General features: G+C 44.5%; 1 protein-coding gene across 2 annotated transcripts in view; it reads right to left on the bottom strand.

The window, feature by feature from the left end:
• Window positions 1-20,586, bottom strand: part of LOC106598248 (uncharacterized) — a 71,925-nt gene that overhangs the window by 18,253 nt on the left and 33,086 nt on the right. For both annotated transcript variants that reach the window (XR_014391837.1, XM_082973258.1), the window contains exons 23-35: window positions 20,316-20,405; window positions 20,130-20,200; window positions 19,587-19,775; window positions 19,094-19,268; window positions 18,848-18,940; window positions 18,490-18,579; window positions 17,284-17,378; window positions 13,225-13,375; window positions 12,836-12,943; window positions 11,617-11,781; window positions 10,327-10,413; window positions 10,007-10,141; window positions 9,697-9,792 (exon numbers count right to left, since the gene is read on the bottom strand). Coding sequence is in view for 1 of the 2 variants with exons in the window: in XM_082973258.1 (XP_082829384.1) it covers window positions 9,697-9,792; window positions 10,007-10,141; window positions 10,327-10,413; window positions 11,617-11,781; window positions 12,836-12,943; window positions 13,225-13,375; window positions 17,284-17,378; window positions 18,490-18,579; window positions 18,848-18,940; window positions 19,094-19,268; window positions 19,587-19,775; window positions 20,130-20,200; window positions 20,316-20,405 (1,545 nt within the window). In the remaining variant the exon portion in view is untranslated. The remainder of the gene's footprint in view (window positions 1-9,696; window positions 9,793-10,006; window positions 10,142-10,326; window positions 10,414-11,616; window positions 11,782-12,835; window positions 12,944-13,224; window positions 13,376-17,283; window positions 17,379-18,489; window positions 18,580-18,847; window positions 18,941-19,093; window positions 19,269-19,586; window positions 19,776-20,129; window positions 20,201-20,315; window positions 20,406-20,586) is intronic.

Below are 20,586 nucleotides of genomic sequence, written 5' to 3'. Positions count from 1 at the left end.
CTACTGTTGCTGCTGCTACTGCTACTGCTACTACTACTACTGCTATTACTGCTACTGCTACTTCTACTACTGCTACTACTACTGCTACTACTACTACTGCTGCTACTACTGCTGCTACCACTGCTTCTGCTGTTTCTGCTACTGCTACTGATACTACTGCTTCTGCTGCTACTACTGATACTACTACTGCTGCTGCTACTGATACTACTACTACCACTGCTGCTACTACTAATACTACTAATTCTGCTGCTGCTGCTACTGCTACTGCTGCTATTACTGCTACTGCTACTACTGCTGCTATTTGTACTACTGCTACTGCTGCTACTACTACTGCTACTACTACTACTGCTGCTACTACTACTGCTACTGCTTCTACTGATACTATTGCTACTATTGCTTCTGCTGCTGCTACTACTGATACTACTACTGCTGCTACTACTACTACTGCTGCTACTGTTACTACTGCTGCTACTGCTACAACTGCTGCTACTGCTACAACTGATACTGCTAATACTACTGATTCTGCTGCTGCTACTACTGCTGCTACTGCTACTACTACTGATTCTGCTGCTGCTACTACTGCTGTTACTGCTACTACTGCTACTGATACTACTGCTGCTACTGATACTACTGCTGCTACTGATACTACTATTGCTACTGCTGCGACTTCTACTTCTACTGCTGCTGCTGCTACTGCTTCTGTTGCTGCTAATTCTACTGCTGCTACTGCTACTACTGCTACTACTACCACTACTGCTACTACTACCAAAGCCACTACCAATAAAACTACTATTGCAGTCATTACCACTTCCACTGTTACAGTACCACTACAAATGTTTTTTATCCTTACTACAACTTATATCACAACTATAAATACTTCAAGACAAGCAAGCACAGACACACATGTTCTTTAGAAAATGTCCTTTTCTAGTTTATATTGGGTCATGTGGACAAAGGTATTGGGTCATGTGGATAACAGTAATAGGTCATGTGGACATTTGCTTATAAGAGCTGTTCTTGCCATAATATGGACTTGGTCTTTTTCCCAAATAGGGCTATCTTATGTATACCACCCCTACCTCGTCACAACACAACTGATTGGCTCAAACACATTAAGAAGGAAATAAATTCCATTAATTAACTTTTAACAAGGCACACCTGTTAAGTGAAATGCATTCCAGGTGACTACCTCATGAAGCTGGTTGAGAGAATGACAAGTGTGTGCAAAGCTGCCATTAAGGCAAAGGCTGGCTACTTTGAAGAATCTAAAATCTAAAATATATCTTGATTTGTTTAACACTTTTTTGGTTACTACATGATGCCATATGTGTTATTTCATAGTTTTCATATCTTCACTATTAATCTACAATGTATAAAATTGTAAAAGTAAAGAAAACCCTTGAATGAGTAGGTGTGTCCAAACTTTTGACTAGTACTGTATATATAATAATATATATATATATATATATATATATATATATACAGTTGAAGTCGGAAGTTTACATACACCTTAGCCAAATACATTTAAACTCTTTTTCACAATTCCTGACATTTAATCCTTGCAAGAATTCCCTGTTTTAGGTCAGTTAGGATCACCACTTTATTTTAAGAATGTGAAATGTCAGAATAGTAGTAGAGAGAATGATTTATTTCAGCTTTTATTTCTTTCATCACATTCCCAGTGGGTCAGAAGTTTACATACTAACAAATACTAATTGAGTGTATTTGTTAGCAGGAGCCTCGGTCTGACTCTGATGCCAAGGCGCCAGAACCGGCTGGTACCCCAGTACGTACTGGAAGGGAGAGAAGTTAGTGGAGGAGTGGCGAAGTGAGTTCTGTGCCATCACGGCCCAGGGCACGAACGCCGCCCACTCTCCCGGCCGGTCCTGGCAATAGGACCGCAGAAACCTGCCCACATCCTGGTTTACTCTCTCCATCTGCCCATTACTCTCAGGGTGAAACCCTGAAGTAAGGCTGATCGAGACCCCCAGACGTTCCATGAATGCCTTCCAGACCCTAGATATGAACTGGGGACCTTAATCAGACACTATATCCTCAAGCACCCCGTAGTGCCGGAAGACGTGCGTAAACAAGGCCTCCGCAGTCTGTAGGGCCGTAGGGAGACAGGGCAGAGGGAGGAGATGACAGGACTTAGAGAACCAATCCACAATGACCAGGATCGCGGTGTTACCCTGTGAGGGGGGAAGATCGGTAAGAAAATCCACCGATAGGTGCGACCAAGGCCGTTGTGGAACGGGTAAGGGGTGTAGCTTCCCTCTGGGCAGGTGCCTAAGAGCCTTACACTGGGCGCACACCGAGCAGGAGGAAACATAAACCCTCACATCCTTAGCCAAGGTAGGCCACCAGCACCTCCCGCTCAAACAGCGCACTGTCCAACCGATCCCAGGATGACCAGAGGAGGGAGACGTGTGGGCCCAATAGATCAACCGGTCACGAACAGCAGATGGGACGTACAGACGCCCAGCGGGACACTGGATGGGAGCAGGCTCTGCATGTAACGCCTGCTCAATGTCCGCGTCCAGCTCCCACACTACCGGCGCCACCAGGCAGGAGGCAGGGAGTATGGGGGTGGGATCCATGGGCCGCTCCTCTGTGTCATACAGCCGGGACAATGCGTCTGCCTTCACATTCTGGGAGCCTGGTCTGTAGGAAAGGGTGAACACAAAACGGGTGAAAAACATGGCCCACCTTGCCTGGCGAGGGTTCAGTCTCCTTGCTGCCCGGATGTACTCCAGATTGCGGTGGTCAGTCCAGATGAGAAAAGGGTGTTTAGCCCCCTCAAGCCAATGTCTCCACGCCTTCAGGGCCTTGACGACAGCCAACAGCTCCCGGTCCCCCACGTCATAGTTTTGCTCCACCGGGCTGAGCTTCTTCGAGAAGAAGACACGGGGCGGAGCTTCGGTGGCGTACCCGAGTGCTGAGAGAGCACAGCTCCTATCCCAGCCTCGGACGCGTCCACCTCCACTATGAACGCCAAAGAGGGATCCGAGGTAAACAGAGCCCTAAGGTGACTAAAAGCCCTGTCCGCCTCAGCTGACCACTGCAAACGTACTGGGCCCCCCTTCAGCAGTGAGGTAATGGGAGCCGCTACCTGACCAAAACCCCGGATAAACCTCCGGTAGTAGTTGGCAAACCCTAAGAACCGCTGCACCTCCTTTACCGTGGTGGGAGTCGGCCAATTACGCATAGCTGAAATGCGGTCACTCTCCATCTCCACCCCTGAGGTGGAAATGCGATACCCTAGAAAGGAGACGGACTGCTGGAAGAACAGGCATTTCTCAGCCTTGACGTACAGGTCATGCTCCAACAGGCAACCAAGCACCCTGCGCACCGGGGACACATGCTCGGCGCGTGTAGCGGAGTATATCAGAATGTCATCGATATACACCACTACACACTGCTCGTGCAGGTCCCTGAAAATCTCGTCTACAAAGGCTTGGAAGACTGATGGCGCATTCATCAACCCGTACGGCATGACGAGGTACTCATAGTGCCCTGAGGTGGTACTGAAAGCCGTCTTCCACTCGTCTCCCTCCCGGATATGCACCAGGTTGTAAGCCCTCCTGAGATCTAGTTTGGTGAAGAAGCGCGCCCCGTGCACTGACTCAATCGCTGTGGCTATGAGCGGTAGCGGGTAACTATACCTCACGGTGATCTGGTTCAGACCCCGATAGTCAATACACGGGCGCAGACCTCCCTCCTTCTTCTTCACAAAAAAGAAACTTGAGGAGGCGGGGGAAGTGGAGGACCGAATGTACCCCTGACGCAGGGATTCAGGGACATATGTTTCCATAGCCTCCGTCTCCGCCTGTGAGAGGGGATACACATGACTCCTGGAAAGTGCAGCGTCTACCAGGAGATTTATCGCACTATCGCCCCGTCGATGGGGTGGTAATTGAGTCGCCTTCTTTTTGGAGAAGGCGAGAGCCAAATCGGCATATTCAGGGGGAATGACCTGGTCTGGACTTTCCATCATAGTAGCACCAACGGAAACCCCTAAACACCTCCCCGAGCACTCTTGCGACCACCCCGTGAGAGCCCTCTGTGGCCAAGAAACAGTGGGGTCATGACAATCTAACCAGGGTAGGCCTAGCACCACGGGAAACGCAGGCAAGTCAATAAGGAAGAGACTAATTCTCTCCTTGTGACCCCCCTGCGTCACCATGCCCAGAGGAGCGATGGCCTCCCTAATCAACCCTGACCCTAATGAACGGGGAAGGGCACAGCCATGGGAACAATGGGGATCCCTAAAGTATGGGCGAACGATCTATAAAATTCCCAGCCGTGCCTGAAGCGACGAGCGCCTTATGCTGGGAATGCGGGAAAAACTCAGGAAAAGTGACATACACAAACATATGTGCAGCAGAGAGCTCTGGGTGAGAATGGTCACCTGGGGTGACGCCAGAGCGCCCTACCTGCTGCCTCGATACCCAGAGGAACCAACCCGGCACCGACCGGCAGTGTGACCTCTGCGGCCACAGATGGTGCACGAGTTGGAACCCCTCCGGTCTCCCTGCGCACCGCCCCTCCAAGCTCCATGGGTATCGGAGAGGGGGTGCGGGGGGATGGAACCAACAGACCACGATCTGAACGTCCGCAGGTAGCCAGCAGGTTATCCAGCCTGATGGAGAGGTCCACCAGCTGGTCGAACGTGAGGGTGGTGCCTCTGCAGGCCAACTCCCGACGGACGTCCTCGTGCAGACTGCAGCAATACTGGTCGATCAGGGCCCTGTTGTTCCATCCCGAGCCGGCAGCTAGGGTCCGAAACTCCAGGGCAAACTCCTGGGCGCTCCTCGTCCCCTGCCTCAGATGGCAGAGGCGTTCACCTGCCGCTCTACCGTCGGGCGGGTAGTCAAAGACTGCCGGAAGTGGCGGGTGAACTCCTCAAACTGGTCCAACGCCGCATCTCCCTCTCTCCACATGGCGTTGGCCCACTCCAGGGCTTTCCTGGTGAGGCACGAGACGAGGGTGGACACCCTCTCACGGCCCGAAGGAGCCGGGTGAACGGTTGCCAGGTATAAGTCCAGCTGCAACAGGAACCCCTGGCAGTTCGCAGCCATCCCATCGTATTCCTGGGGAAGGGAGAGACGAATCCCACTGGGTCCAGGAGAAGGATGGGCGCGTAGTGGAGACCCCGGTTGTGCTGGTGGAGGCGCTGGAAGAACTCCCTGTCTCTCCCAGCTGTCCATTGTCTGGACAACGCGGTCCATGGCGGTGCCAAGATGGTGGAGCATTGCTGCGTTCTCCCGGATGCGCTCCTCCACCCCTATACCTGGAGTACCTGCTCCTGCTGACTCCATAAGTTTGGTCCGGAATTCTGTAGGGGGTGCGTACTGGTGGCAGAGAAGTCAGGCACAGGAGAGCAAAAACTGATTTACAATGGCGCAATTTAATAAATAAAACCACTGTAAACAGAACAATAAATCAATGTGTAAACAAAACCTGTTACACACCAGCATAATGTGCACAAGCACTACAATAAACAATTTCAGACAAGGACATGGGGGGAACAGAGGGTTAAATATACAAAATGTAATGATGGAATTGAAACCAGGTGTGTGGGAAGACAAGACAAAACAAATGGAAAATGAAAGGTGGATCGGCAATGGCTAGAAGACCGGTGACGTCGACCGCCGAACGCCACCCGAACAAGGAGAGGGACCAATTTCGGCGGAAGTCGTGACAGGTATGACGACTGCGTGGTCCCATGGTGTTTATACTTGCGTACTATTGTTTGTACAGATGAACGTGGTACCTTCAGGCATTTGGAAATTGCTCCCAAGTATGAACCAGAGTTGTGGAGGGCTACAATTTATTTTCTGAGGTCCTGGCTGAATTCTTTAGATTTTCCCATGATGCCAAAAAAAGAGGCACTAAATTTGAAGGTAGGCCTTGAAATATATCCACAGGTACACCTCCAATTGACTCAAATGATGTCAATTAGCCTATCAGAAGATTCTAAAGCCATGACATAATTTTCTGGAATTTTCCAAGCTGTTTAAAGCCACAGTCAACTTCCGACCCAATGGAATTGTGATACAGTGAATTATAAGTGAAATAATCTGTCTGTAAACAATTGTTGGAAAAATTACTTGTGTCATGCACAAAGTAGATGTCCTAACCGACTTGCCAAAACTATAGTTTGTTAACAAGAAATGTGTGGAGTGGTTGAAAAACTAGTTTTAATGACTCCAACCAAAGTGTATGTAAACTGCTGACTTCAATTGTATGTATATATATATATATATATATATATATATATATATATATATATATATATATATATATATATATATAGAAACACATACAAGTATATAAATCTGTGTTAAAAATATATATATTTGCCTTTATTATTTTCCCCTAACCCTACCTCCCCTCCCCTAATTGGAGTAAACTAATGGACAACAACAGCTTTGTTGGTTTTTAGTCCCATCCCTCAGCTACCCTCAACCCCTCCCATCTATCTCTGAACACCATCCAGTTTTGATTTTCTATTTGCCATATATTTTGTGCTGTGCTGTTTTACAAAAGTTCTGAACCTTTTATATTCTCATAGTTTTTTAACAGATTGTAAATGAAAGATTAACATTTTTGCTAAGAGTATTATTATATTATTGATGGATTGACTATGACTTTTCAAATCACCCAGCAGTGCTATCTGCAGAGTTAGCTCCAGGTAAATGGAGCTATCAGCCATTCCTGAACCTGCGTCCAAAAACAAGCTACATATGGACAAGTATCAAAACAAATGCAGTAATGATTGTCTCTTTGCAGCTAAATCTGCATAGCTGGAATGGGTGTATCCCCCATATATATTACATTCTATTGGTTGCAAGAATTTTGTATAATAATTTAAACTGAACAATTTTCTGATTCATTATGTGTATCAGAACTCTGCCAAAACAGCACACAGTTACAGTCACTCAACCTTCTAGACAACTTGAAACAGGTATTGAAGTCACCTAGGCTAGCTAGTGCTAGCCAACTTATTTCGCCAATTAGCTTCAGTCGGCAAGTGTGCCACCATGGCAAAGTTGGTTTGACATTGGATAGCCTATCTCTGGGGCTAGTTAGGGACCACCAATAAATTACACTATGTAAGTGAGAAAATATTTTCATGTTGCACATCTTTTAGTTGTCTGATTAAATGCTTTAAGTAGTTGTATATGCTTACCCATTCATAATACACAGGCATGCTTACCCATTCATTTTACACAGGCATGCTTACCCCACTCATAATACACAGGCATGCTTACCCATTCATAATACACAGGCATGCTTACCCATTCATAAATACACAGGCATGCTTATGCTTACCCAATTCATAAAACACGTGCATGCTTACCTCATTCATAATACACAGGCATGCTTACCTGGATGAAATGATGATACATGGTAAAGAATCTGTATATATCCGATTGTATATACTGTAACTGTCTTATGGTGAGCAAAAGACCAAAGTTCACGACACAGTCTTGAGGTAGTCAGTCTCAGTCTATTTAGGAGGCCGGAAGGAACTATGAGGAACTATGAAGAACTATGAGGAACTATGAAGAACTATGTGGAACTATAAGGAACTATGAGGAATTATGAGGAACGTGAAACAACCTTTCTTTATTTCTATATAGCTGAACTCTTTGTGAAATCTCGTAATTGGTTCTGACTTCTGCAAATCAGGTTCCCACTTGTCCTTGATTGATATCGTGCCAGGGATGGACTGACCATAGGGTTTATGTAGTTAATGTTTCCCGTGTCCGTCTTCATTCTACTTTAATAAATCGGGTTCAATAACACAATATGAACTCTGTTGTTCTCTGACATTTGCAAATCAGGTTCTGAACAATTAACACCATCCTTTGTATATGTAGTGCTGTGACTTACGGGTAGATGGGATTGTTAATGTAGTGCTGTGACTTACAAGTAGATGGGATTGTTTATGTAGTGCTGTGACTTACGAGTAGATGAAATTGCGTATGTAGTGCTGTGACTTACGAGTAGATGGGATTGTTTATGTAGTGCTGTGACTTATGAGTAGATGAGATTGTTTATGTAGTGCTGTGACTTACGAGTAGATGGGATTGTTTATGTAGTGTTGTGACTTACGAGTAGATAAGATTGTTTATGTAGTGCTGTGACTTACGAGTAGATGGGATTGCCCGGGATAGCGATACCATGACAACATCCTCAATATTAGCATGGTTTGCATTTCATGTCAAAAATCATCCTTAAGTGTGTGAAATTGATTGTGCAGCTGAATAAAGTTTCTTTCACTTCTTCGGGCTAGGGGGCGGTATTTTCACGTCCGGATGAAAAGCGTGCCCAAAGTAAACTGCCTGCTACTCAGGCTCAGAAGCTAGGATATGCATATTATTTGTATATTTGTATAGAAAACACTCTGAAATTTCTAAAACTGTTTGAATAATGTCTGTGAGTATAACAGAACTTATTGGCAAAACCCCGAGGACAAACCATCCAGGAAAAAAATTTATTGAGGTCACTGTGTTTTCAATTCGTTTTCTATGGGAAACTATATTTATGAGGCACCTGGTTGCAGTTCCTATGGCTTCCACTAGATGTCAACAGTCTTTAGAAATTGGTTGATGTTTTTTTTTGAGAAATGAAGAAGTAGGGCTGTTCAATGTGAGTGTCAAGCCAAGTGGACTCTATTGTGTTTTGCGCGCGACCTGGAGCTTGCTTACACGTTGTTTTTATCCGCTATTGAACACAGTATATTCCGTCTTAAATGTTATCGATTATTTACGTTTTAGGATACCTAAGGTTGGATTAGGAAAGTTGTTTGAAATGTTTGGACCAAGTTTACAGGTAACTTATTAGATCATTTGTAGTCATGTTGGGCGAGTTGGAACCTGTGTATTTCTGAATGAAATGCGCCAAATAAATGGACATTTTGGGGATATAAAGAAGGAATTTATCAAACAAAAGGACCATTTGTGATGTTTCTGGGACGTTTTGGAGTGCCAACAAAAGAAGATCTTCAAAGGTAAGGCATGAATTATATCGTTATTTCTGACTTTTGTGTCGCACCTGGCTGGTTGAAATATGCTTTGTATGTGGGGTGTTGTCCTCAGATAATCGTATGGTTTGCTTTCACCGTAAAACCTTTTTGAAATCTGACACAGTGGCTGGATTAACAAGAAGTTAAGCTTTATGTTGATGTATTACACTTGTGATTTCATGAAAGTTAAATATTTATAGTAATTTAATATTAATTTGGTGCTCTGCAATTTCACCAGATGTTGTCAAATCGATCCCGCTAAAGGGATTTGATCCCTAAGAAGTTTTAAGCTGATTTCAATATGACTAAAGATGGTGATAGGTATTTATGTAACTAGGCAAGTCAGTTAAGAACAACTTCTTATTTACAATGACAGCCTAGGAACTGCCTTGTTAAGGGGCAGAAAGACAGATTTTCACCTTGCCAGCTCAGGGATTCGATCTTGCAACCTTTCAGTTACTAGTCCAACGCTCTAACCACTAGGCTACCTGCCACCAATATCTAGTATTGGTCATGCTGATATCAGGGATATTGACTTGCTCAGTTTTTTTTTTTTTTTTTTAATGCGTTACCACAACTACCATCACTCCAGCAGTCACTACCACGAAGCATGACGTTTCCTTTTCAAGTTTATAATACACACACACACACACACACACCTCTCGACCCATTTCCTGGGTCGCCATCCCTCCCATCAATGCCTTTGGGTCCAGGATATCCAGGGTGTCCTTTAGCACCATGGAAACCAGGCAGACCTATTGCATAAGAGACAAACAACATGTTAACGTGTTAAATGACCATATCAATCACAATTATTCGAATAGCAATTCTCTTACAACACATTGTCCGAGATTCAAATGGAACTGATCATAGCATTGGGGGGGGGGGGGGGGGGGGGGAAATGATCTTCTGCATAAATACCGCAGTGCACGTTTGATTGAATTGTTCGCTCATCTCTATGGCACTCACCACGTTTCCCAGGGTCCCCTGGGGGCCCATGTATGTCTGTATTGGATGATGGTCCACAAGGGCCTGGGGGCCCGTCGTCCCCCACAGAGCCTGGTACACCCCTGTGACCTTTCTCCCCATCAGGGCCAACCGACCCTGCCCAGAACCACATCCCCCAAAAAAAATCATACAATCTATTGTCATAATTCACACCTTTATCATGATTGTGTAAGTTTCACAGTTTATTTGTACATGTGAGTGTTGCGCGTCTGTATGTGTGTGTGTGTGTGTATGCACGCCCATGTGTGTGTGTGTGTCTGTACATCTGTGTGACCTCTGACCTTTGGGACCGGGTGGTCCTTCAGGTCCAGGTGGGCCGTCAGGGCCCGGTCCAGATCTTCCTTCCAGCCCAGGGTCACCTCTAGGACCTGTAGTAGGTAACATATACTACTGTAGGAGGTAACATATACTACATCAACTACTGTAGTAGGTAACATATATTACATCAACTACTGTAATATGTAACATATACTACATCAACTACTATAGTAGGTAACATATATTACATCAACTACTGTAATATGTAACATATACTACATCAACTACTATAGTATGTAACATATACTATATCAACTACTGTAATAGGTAACATATACTACATCAACTACTGTAGTATGTAACATATACTAACTACATCAACTACTTTAATAGGTAACATATACTACATCAACTACTGTAATAGGTAACATATACTATATCAACTACTGTAATAGGTAACATATACTACATCAACTACTGTAGTAGGTAACATATACCACATCAACTACTATAGTATGTAACATATACTATATCAACTACTGTAATAGGTAACATATACTACATCAACTACTGTAGTATGTAACATATACTAACTACATCAACTACTGTAATAGGTAACATATACTACATCAACTACTGTAATAGGTAACATATACTACATCAACTACTGTAATAGGTAACATATACAATATCAACTACTGTAATAGGTAACATATACTACATCAACTACTGTAATAGGTAACATATACTACATCAACTACTGTAGGAGGTAACTTATACTACATCAACTACTGTAATATGTAACATATACTACATCAACTACTATAGTATGTAACATATACTATATCAACGACTGTAATAGGTAACATATACTACATCAACTACTGTAACATGTAACATATATTACATCAACTACTGTAGGAGGTAACATATTCATGTAAAAAAGACATTAACCAAATCCCTGGCATTAGACTATCTCATGGTAATGATACTGGAGCACTCAATGTTTTTCCACATTCAATGCAATCAAACTTAATTTATCCCCTTGAGGCAATTCCTACTAGGGCTACGGCGGTGAATCAGACTTATAAAACAAAACAGGCATAGACAATACAGACAAGAACATGCCTTCATCTGAGACCAGTGTAACTTGGCTGAGCCTTATAATAAGACAGTATACTCTAAGTGCTCATTCATACTTATATCATGTATTCATGTATTACATCTGTCCTCTTTGAAGTGTTACCAATGTGTTCAATGTGTCAGTGCTGTTACTGTACCTGGGGTTGAATGTGTCAGTGCTGTTACTGTACCTGATGCACCTGGTAACCCGTCTCTCCCTCTGCCTCCCATCTGTCCAGTCAGGCCCTGCACTCCGGGTCCGGAGGCCCCAGGGGGCCCAGGGTCACCAGCCGGACCTGAACTTCCAAAGCCCGGGGCGCCAGGGTCCCCGCGCGAACCCATCTCTCCATTAATACCTGGGTAAGAGGGGAAAGTCATAGAGTAGTGGATAAGAGCAAAAGAAAGCAAGGAAATATGGAAATAGTGGACAGAGGGAAAGGAAGAGAGGGAGAAAACGAGATGGGAGAGGGAGATAAAGAGAGAGGGAGAGGAATAGAGGGAGAGGAAGAGAGAGTAAGCGAGAGAGGGAGAGGGAGAGAAAGAGGGTGATGAAGAGAGGAAGAGAGAGGAAGAGAGAGAGAGAGAGAGGAAGGGAAAGAAAGAGGGAGAGAAAGCGAGGGAGAGGGAGAGGGAGGACGAGAGGGAGAGCAAGAGAGGGATAGAAAAGAGAGAGAGGGAGAGGAAGAGAAAGAGGGAGAGAGAGGGGGAGAGGAAGAGAGGGAAAGAGAGGGAGAGGAAGAGAGAGGGGGAGAGGAAGAGAGGGGAAGAGAGAGAGAGGGAGAGGAAGAGAGAGAGGGAGAGGAAGAGAGAGGGCAAGAAAGAGAGAGGGAGAGAAAGAGAGAGGGAGAGAAAGAGAGAGGAATAGAGAGAGGGAGAGGAGTAGAGAGAGGGAGAGGGAGAGAGAGGAAGAGAATGAATGAGAATGGAGAGTGGTAGGAATGAACAAAGAGAGAAAGAGAAAATGATTATGTTGTCTCGAAGACAACCAGTTGTATGTTAGAGACATTAGGAAGACAACCAGTTGTATGTTAGGGACATTAGGAAGACAACCAGTTGTATGTTAGAGACATTAGGAAGACAACCAGTTGTATGTTAGAGACATTAGGAAGACAACCAGTTGTATGTTAGAGACATTAGGAAGACAACCAGTTGTATGTTAGAGACATTAGGAAGACAACCAGTTGTATGTTAGAGACATTAGGAAGACAACCAGTTGTATGTTAGAGACATTAGGAAGACAACCAGTTGTATGTTAGAGACATTAGGAAGACAACCAGTTGTATGTTAGAGACATTAGGAAGACAACCAGTTGTATGTTAGAGACATTAGGAAGACAACCAGTTGTATGTTAGAGACATTAGGAAGACAACCAGTTGTATGTTAGAGACATTAGGAAGACAACCAGCTCACCTGGGGGTCCAGGTCTGCCTGACAGCCCTGGTGGTCCGGTTGGGGCTTCAGTACAGCAAGTAACTGCGTAACCAGGAGGTCCTTGGGAACCATCTACACCTTTACTTCCTACAAACATATCAGGCATAAGGCCATAAGTACCTGGGAGTATGTGTACCAGTGTTTAAATACATTGGTGTGAATTTGACAGAGTGTATATGCCTCAATTTAACTGTGCATGAATGCGCTGAAAGAGTGAAAGATGGAGTGTGTGATGGATATGTTGTGATGGTGAATTTGTGTAAGTGTCCGTGTGTGTGTCCCATGTCCGTGTCGTGTCTGGGTCTACCTGTGCTGTGTCTGGGTCTACCTGTGCTGTGTCTGGGTCTACCTGTGTGTACAGTAAGTACCTTTGGGGCCTGAGGACCCATTGAGGCCGGGTGGTCCCGGACTCCCTGGTCGGCCCAGTACTCCTGGATCTCCAGGAGGGCCCTGGGCCCCAACACCACCTGGGAAACCTTTAAGGCCGGCTGGACCTAGGATCTCAAACCCAGCATCACCCTGAGAGTGGATGGAAGGATGAATGATGGTTAGATGGGTAGATGGAAAGACTAATGGAAGGGTCGATGGATGGGTAGATGAAGGGTAGATTGATTCAGATTGATTCAGACTCAGATCGACAGACTGACGGACAGGCATGACGACAGACAGACATGACGACAGACAGACATGACAGGCAGACAGACAGGCACCGACAGACTGACTGACAGACCCAGATCGACAGACTGACTGACAGGCATGACGACAGACAGACATGACAGGCAGACAGACAGGCACCGACAGACTGACTGACAGACTCAGATCGACATACTGACTGACAGACAGACAGGCACAGACAGACAGGCACAGGCAGACAGGCAGAGGCAGACAGGCAGAGGCAGGCACAGGCAGGCAGACAGACAGACATGACGACATGCATGACAGGCAGACAGAAAGGCACCAACAGACATGACAGGCAGACAGACAGGCACCGACAGACTGACAGACACAGATCGACTGACTGACAGACACAGATCGACTGACTGGCTGACATGGATCAACTGACAGACAGACACAGATCGACTGACTGACTGACAGACAGACAGACACAGATCGACTGACTGACTGACAGACACAGATCGACTGACAGACAGACAGACAGACAGACAGACAGACAGACAGACAGACAGACAGACAGACAGACACAGATCGACTGACTGATCGACTGACTGACTGACAGACAGACAGACAGACAGACAGACAGACAGACAGACAGACAGACAGACAGACAGACAGACAGACAGACAGACAGACAGACAGACAGACAGACAGACAGGTGTTTTTTGGTAGGTTTCTACACTACTTTCCGGGTCACAACTCCTGCAGCTCTGTCACACGCTGGGTCTGTACATAGTTAATGGTAGGCTTCGAGGGGACTCTTACGGTATGTACACCTACAGCTCATCCCTTGGCATTACTACTGTAGATTACTTTATCACTGACCTCAACCCAGAGTCTCTCAGAGTGTTCACAGTCAGCCCACTGACACCTCTATCAGATCACAGCAAAATCACAGTCTACTTGAACAGGGCAATACTCAATCATGAGGCATCAAAGCCAAAGGAACTGCATAATATTAAGAAATGCTATAGATGGAAGGAAAGTAGTGTAGAAACTTACCAGTAAAACAATTAGGCAACAACATATTTAATCTCTTCTAGACAACTTCCTGGACAAAATGTTCCACTGTAATAGTAAAGGTGTAAACTTGGCAGTAGAAAACCTAAACAGTATATTTGACCTCTCAGCTTCCCTATCAAATCTAAAAATTGCAAGCCGACAACCTAAGAAAATGAACAACAATGACAAAAACAATGCAAAACCTAAGAAAGAAATTGAGAAACCTATCCAACCAAAAACATAGAGACCCAGAAAACGGGAGCCTACGCCTTCACTATGGTGAATCACTAAAACATCAGAAATCAGCTCAATTTAACTGAAGAATCCAGAGAATCTAACCACTTCTGGGAAAATTGGAAAACACCAGTGGAGGCTGCTGAGGTGAGGACGGCTCATAATAATGTCTGGAACGGAGCCAATGGAATGACATCAAACCATGTGTTTGATGTAGTGGATACCATTCCACCATTCCGCTCCAGCCATTACTAAAAGCATGTCCTCCCCAATTAAGGAGCCACCAACCTCCTGTAGAACACACTAAACAAACAACAACACGAAGAGTTATCTATCCAAAACGTAGATGTATATATAAACCACTTCTCCAATCTTTTTGGCTCTATAACAAAGAACAAACAGCAAAAACATATACATGATCAAATGCAAATCTTAGAATCAACTATTAAAGACTACCAGAACCCACTGGATTCTCCAATTACAATGAATGAACTACAGGACAAAATACAAACCCTCCAACCCAAAAAGGCTTGTGGTGTTGATGGTATCCTAAATGAAATGATAAAATATACAGACCACAAATTCAAATTGGCTATACTTAAACTTTTAAACATCATCCTTAGCTCTGGCATCTTCCCCAATACTTGGAACCAAGAACTGATCACCCCAATCCACAAAAGTGGAGACAGATTTGACTTCAATAACTACCGTGGGATACAGCAATCTTGGGAAAATCCTCTGCATTTTCATTAACAGGAGACTCGTACATTTCCTCAGTGAAAACAATATACTGAGTAAATGTCAAATTGGCTTTTTATCAAATTACCGTACTACAGACCACGTATTCACCCTGCACACCCTAATTGACAAAAAAAATTGACTCAATTTGGCATAAGGGTTGGGTATACAAATTGATGGAAAGCGGTGTTGGGGGAAAAACATACAACATTATAAAATACATGTACACAAAAAAATTGGCAAAATTGGCACAAAAAAACCCACATATTTCTTTCCACAGGACTGTGGGATGAGACAGGGATGCAGCTTGAGCCCCACCCACTTCAACATATATGTCAAAGAACTGGTGAGGGCACTAGAACAGTCTGCAGCACCCGGCCTCACCCTACTAGAATCTGAAGTCAAATGTCTACTGTTTGCTGATGATCTGGTGCTTCTGTCTCCAGGTCTGCACAGATTCTGCCAGACCTGGGCCCTGACAGTAAATCTCAGTAAGACAAAAATAATGGTGTTCCAAAAAATACAGAAATACAAATTTCATCTAGACACCGTTGCCCTAGAGCACACAAAAAACTATACGTACCTCGGCCTAACAATCAGCACCAAAGGTAACTTTCACAAAGCTGTGAACGATCTGAGAGACAAGACAAGAAGGGCCTTCTACACCATCAAAAGGAATATAAAATTCAACATACCAATTAGGATCTGGCTAAAAATACTTGAATTAGTTATATAACCCATTGCCCTTTATGGTTGTGAGGTCTGGGGTACATTCACCAACCAAGAATTCACAAAATGAGAGAAACACCAAATTGAGACTCTGCTTGCAGAATTCTGGAAAAATATCCTCAGTGTTCAACGTAAAACACCAAATAATGCATGCAGAGCAGAATTAAGCCGATACCCGCTAATTATCAAAATACAGAAAAGAGCCGTTAAATTCTACAACCACCTAAAAGGAAGCGATTCCCAAACCTTCCATAAGAAAGCCATCACCTACGGAGAGATTAACCTGGCGATGAGTCCCCTAAGCAAGCTGGTCCTGGGGCTCTGTTCACAAACACAATCAGAGCCCCAGGACAGCAACACAATTAGACCTAACCAAATCATGAGAAAACAAAAATATCATTACTTGACACATTGGAAAGAATTAACAAAAGAACTGAGCAAACTAGAATGCTATTTGGCCCGAAACAGAGAGTACACAGTGGCAGAATACCTGACCACCGTGACTGACTCAAATTTAAGGAAAGCTTTGACTATGTACAGACTCAGTGAGCATAGTCTTGCTTTAGAGAAAGGCCACCGTTGGCAGACCTGGCTCTCAAGAGAAGACAGGCTATGTGCACACTGCCCACAAAATGAGGTGGAAACTGAGCTGCACTTCCTAATCTCCTTCCAAATGTATGACCATATTAGAGACACATATTTTCCTCAGATTACACAGACCCACAAAGAATTAGAAAACAAATACATTTTAATAAACTCCCATATCTATTGGGTGAAATACCACAGTGTGCAATCACAGCATCAAGATTTGATGAAAAAGGACAAGAAAGGGACAACAAGTGAAGAACAAACACTGTTGTAAATAAAACCCATATTTATTTTCCCTTTTGTACTTCTTTGCACATCCTTACAACACTGTATATAGACATAATATGACATTTGAAATGTCTCTATTCCTCTGGAACTTTTGTGAGTGTAAATCTTACGGTAATTAAAAAAATTGAATAGACAGATAGACAGACATGACAGGGTCAGTATTCAGTAATGACCTTTGGCCCTGGAGCCCCAGGGAATCCCATTACGCCGGGTCGTCCAGGATTGCCACTTCCAGAGGTACTTGGGCGTCCCGGCTGCCCTTTGTCACCTAGGAGACAGACAGCATCACAAGTCCCACAAACTGGTGCTAACACACAAGTATACACTGAGTGTAAAAACATTAGGAACACCTTCATTATATTGAGTTGCAACCCCCCTTTTGCCCTCAGAACAGCCTCAATTCGTCGTGGCATGGACTCTACAAGGTCCCGAAAGCGTTCCACAAGGATGCTGGCCCATGTTGACTCCAATGCTTCCCACAGTTGTGTCAAGTTGGCTGGATGTCCTTTGGGTGGTGGACCATTCTTGATACACACAGGAAACTGTTGAGCATGAAAACCCAGCAGCGTTGCAGTTCTTGACACAAACTGGTGCACCTGGAACCTACCACCATACCCCGTTCAAAGGCATTTTAATATTTTGTCTTGCCCATTCACCCTCTGAATGGCACACATACACAATCCATGTCTCAATTGTCTCAATGCTTAAAAATCCTTCTTCAACCTGCCTCCTCCCCTTCATCTACACTGATTGAAGTTGATTTAACAAGTGACATTAATAACGGATCATAGCTTTCACCTGGATTCACCTGGTCAGTATGTATCACGGAAAGAGTTGTGTACACTCAGTGTATATAATATATAGTATATAATAGTATATAATATATACACTAACACATCTCCATTGGTGGTCCTACGTGGCTTGGTTGGTAAGACCATGGTTCTATAGCAAAGCCAGGTTTGTGGGTTAGATTCCCGCTGGGGCCACCCATTCGAAAATCTTTGCATTCACTGATGTAAGTTGCTTTGTTACAACAGCGTCTGCTAAATATGATATATTATCTAATGTCTGTCATACAATCAGACAATAGACACGGGTACGGGAAGTAGGGGTGCTGAGGTGCTGCAAAATATATACATTCTGTTGCACTGGGCGTTTACTAGTCCTGTATTAGCAGACCGATAAAACAACTAATAATAATAATAATAATAAACAAACTACTTCCGGCGGCTATGACTAAATTAATCCTCACGTGAGATAACGACTCAGACAAAACATCAGTCTTGTTCACATTACAGTGTCATTCCTGTTATTAAGATATTCAAAGGGATCGACATGTCACAAATAACTATTCAAAAAGGTTTGCCGACATGGCTCACCTTTCTGTCCAGTGGGTCCTCGTCTTCCCAGGGTGGAGAATACACCCCTGTCCCCTTTCTCCCCCGGGTTACCAGCACCACCACGAGGACCTGTGTGGACAAACTCAACTCTGTGATAATGTCCTATTGCGTTGTTTATGTTCTTTGTCAGGTAGAATGGCAGAAAAGCTTATAAAGTTAGAAATGAAATAGCCTGGAGTCTAAACTAATATGCTATGTTTCACCACTGTTGTGAAGTGAAACAGTTTGGACTCCAGGCTAGAACTGAAATGCCACTAAACTCAATGTAGTCTAGACCTCCAGTCCTCCAGCCACCTCCCACCCATGCTGTGGTTCGGTCCCCACCCGGGGAGCTCACCTGGGGGGCCCCGTGTGCCCGGCAGCCCCACCTTTCCCGGTAGGCCTGGGACTCCCTGGTCAGACACACTGCTGCAGGGCTCACCCTTCTGACCTGGTGGGGATAGGGGAGAAAATGGAGTCAGACCATCAACTGATATAGGGACATTATCATTGAGTTATGGAAACACACAGCCAGAGGGTGTACATGTCTAACACAGTCGAAGGAGCAAAAAGGAGCAGGTATTGGTGTGTTGCTTTAAGGTACCTCGGTAACCAGGTGTACCAGGTAGACCTGGTACCCCACTATTGCCTTTAGGTCCTGAGGGGCCAAGCGGTCCTATGCCTACTGGACCTGGTGAACCGTCTGGTCCTGGGTATCCCTGTGGCCCGGGAGGGCCTGGGACACCAATATCTCCCTTCAGACCCAGTGGCCCATAGTACTGGCACAGACAATCATCCAAATATCAGTTCTTCACAAAACATTACTTTAACAGACTTACGTAACATTACACATCGACATTACCATTCAGCCAATAAACTCAGTCTAACAACAAACTATTATCACTACCTCAAATTAATATTCATAACCAATCAGAATATCAGAAGGCATAACCTAACTACTTAAAGTGACAGTTCACCCAAATTTGAACTGTACTTCAGTTTAAAAAATACCAAAAAATGCATTCAAATCATTGCTTTGCATTTGAGAAGAAAGATACATTTTAGTGATAGAAATCGTAACCATTTAAAATCCTCACTGGATCACCCTTAGGGCCTTGTTGGCCCTTGCGTCCACGGAAGCCAGGGGCCCCGTATAGGCCGTCCAGCCCTGATCTACCAGCTGGTCCTGGGGCTCCTTTCTCTCCCTTTATCCCCTGGTGGTTGCGGGAACCTGAATTTCCTTTTGGCCCTGGGGGTCCTGGAACACCTGAAGGGCCATGGAGACCCTGTAACACAGACAGGAGTGGTTGTCATGGATACGGTAATTTAGCAACCTTGGATACGTTATTCCAGCGATACCACAGATACAGTAGCCTAGCAACACCATGGATAAAGTATCGCAGCAACACCATAGATACAGTATTCTGTCAACACCACAGATATGGTATCCTAATAAAACCATGGATAAGGTATACCAGCAACACCATGGATACAGTATCTAAGCAAAACTACTAAGCAAGATGTGTCACTATGGAAATAATATAACTGCAAAACCACAGGCAGTCACAGTGACATCACAAGGTAAAATAAAAACGGTATTTAGTATCTGTATGGCAGAGGTATGATGCAGGAGGTGTCACCTGTTGTCCAGGTGATCCCGAGGGTCCTTTGAGTCCTGGCTCTCCTTTGGGTCCTGGTCCTGCACTAAAGCCTGTGGGATGAGGGTTTATTTAAATAGGTGAAATACTCCTATTCTATAGGACAGACAAAGATTTTTGTTCTACACAATACATTTCTCGCTGAAAGTTCTGTTACGTTGCAGGTACCTGGGAGTCCAGGCTGACCAGGGGAACCTGGGGGTCCCGGCTCTCCCGACCCTTTTCCCGTACACAAACTACAGACCTCTCCTTTCTCACCTGTAGTGGAGAGAGGGACACAGTGACAATCGACAGCAAAACTGAGCATCCCAGGTGAGCATAATATTCCAATAACAGCACTCAAAGATCGTTGAGATTGAGATTTCATAATATTTAGATTTTTCTACCAATAACACGCCACAGTGTTGATGGTGTCTGAAGTCAACCAATGAGAGACACA

The sequence above is a fragment of the Salmo salar genome, chromosome 03 (assembly GCF_965601325.2).
Source record: "Salmo salar chromosome 03, fSalSal1, whole genome shotgun sequence".
Lineage (NCBI taxonomy): Eukaryota > Metazoa > Chordata > Actinopteri > Salmoniformes > Salmonidae > Salmo > Salmo salar.
Note: the sequence above shows the minus strand (reverse complement) of the source record. Positions and strands in the feature narration are given on the sequence as shown.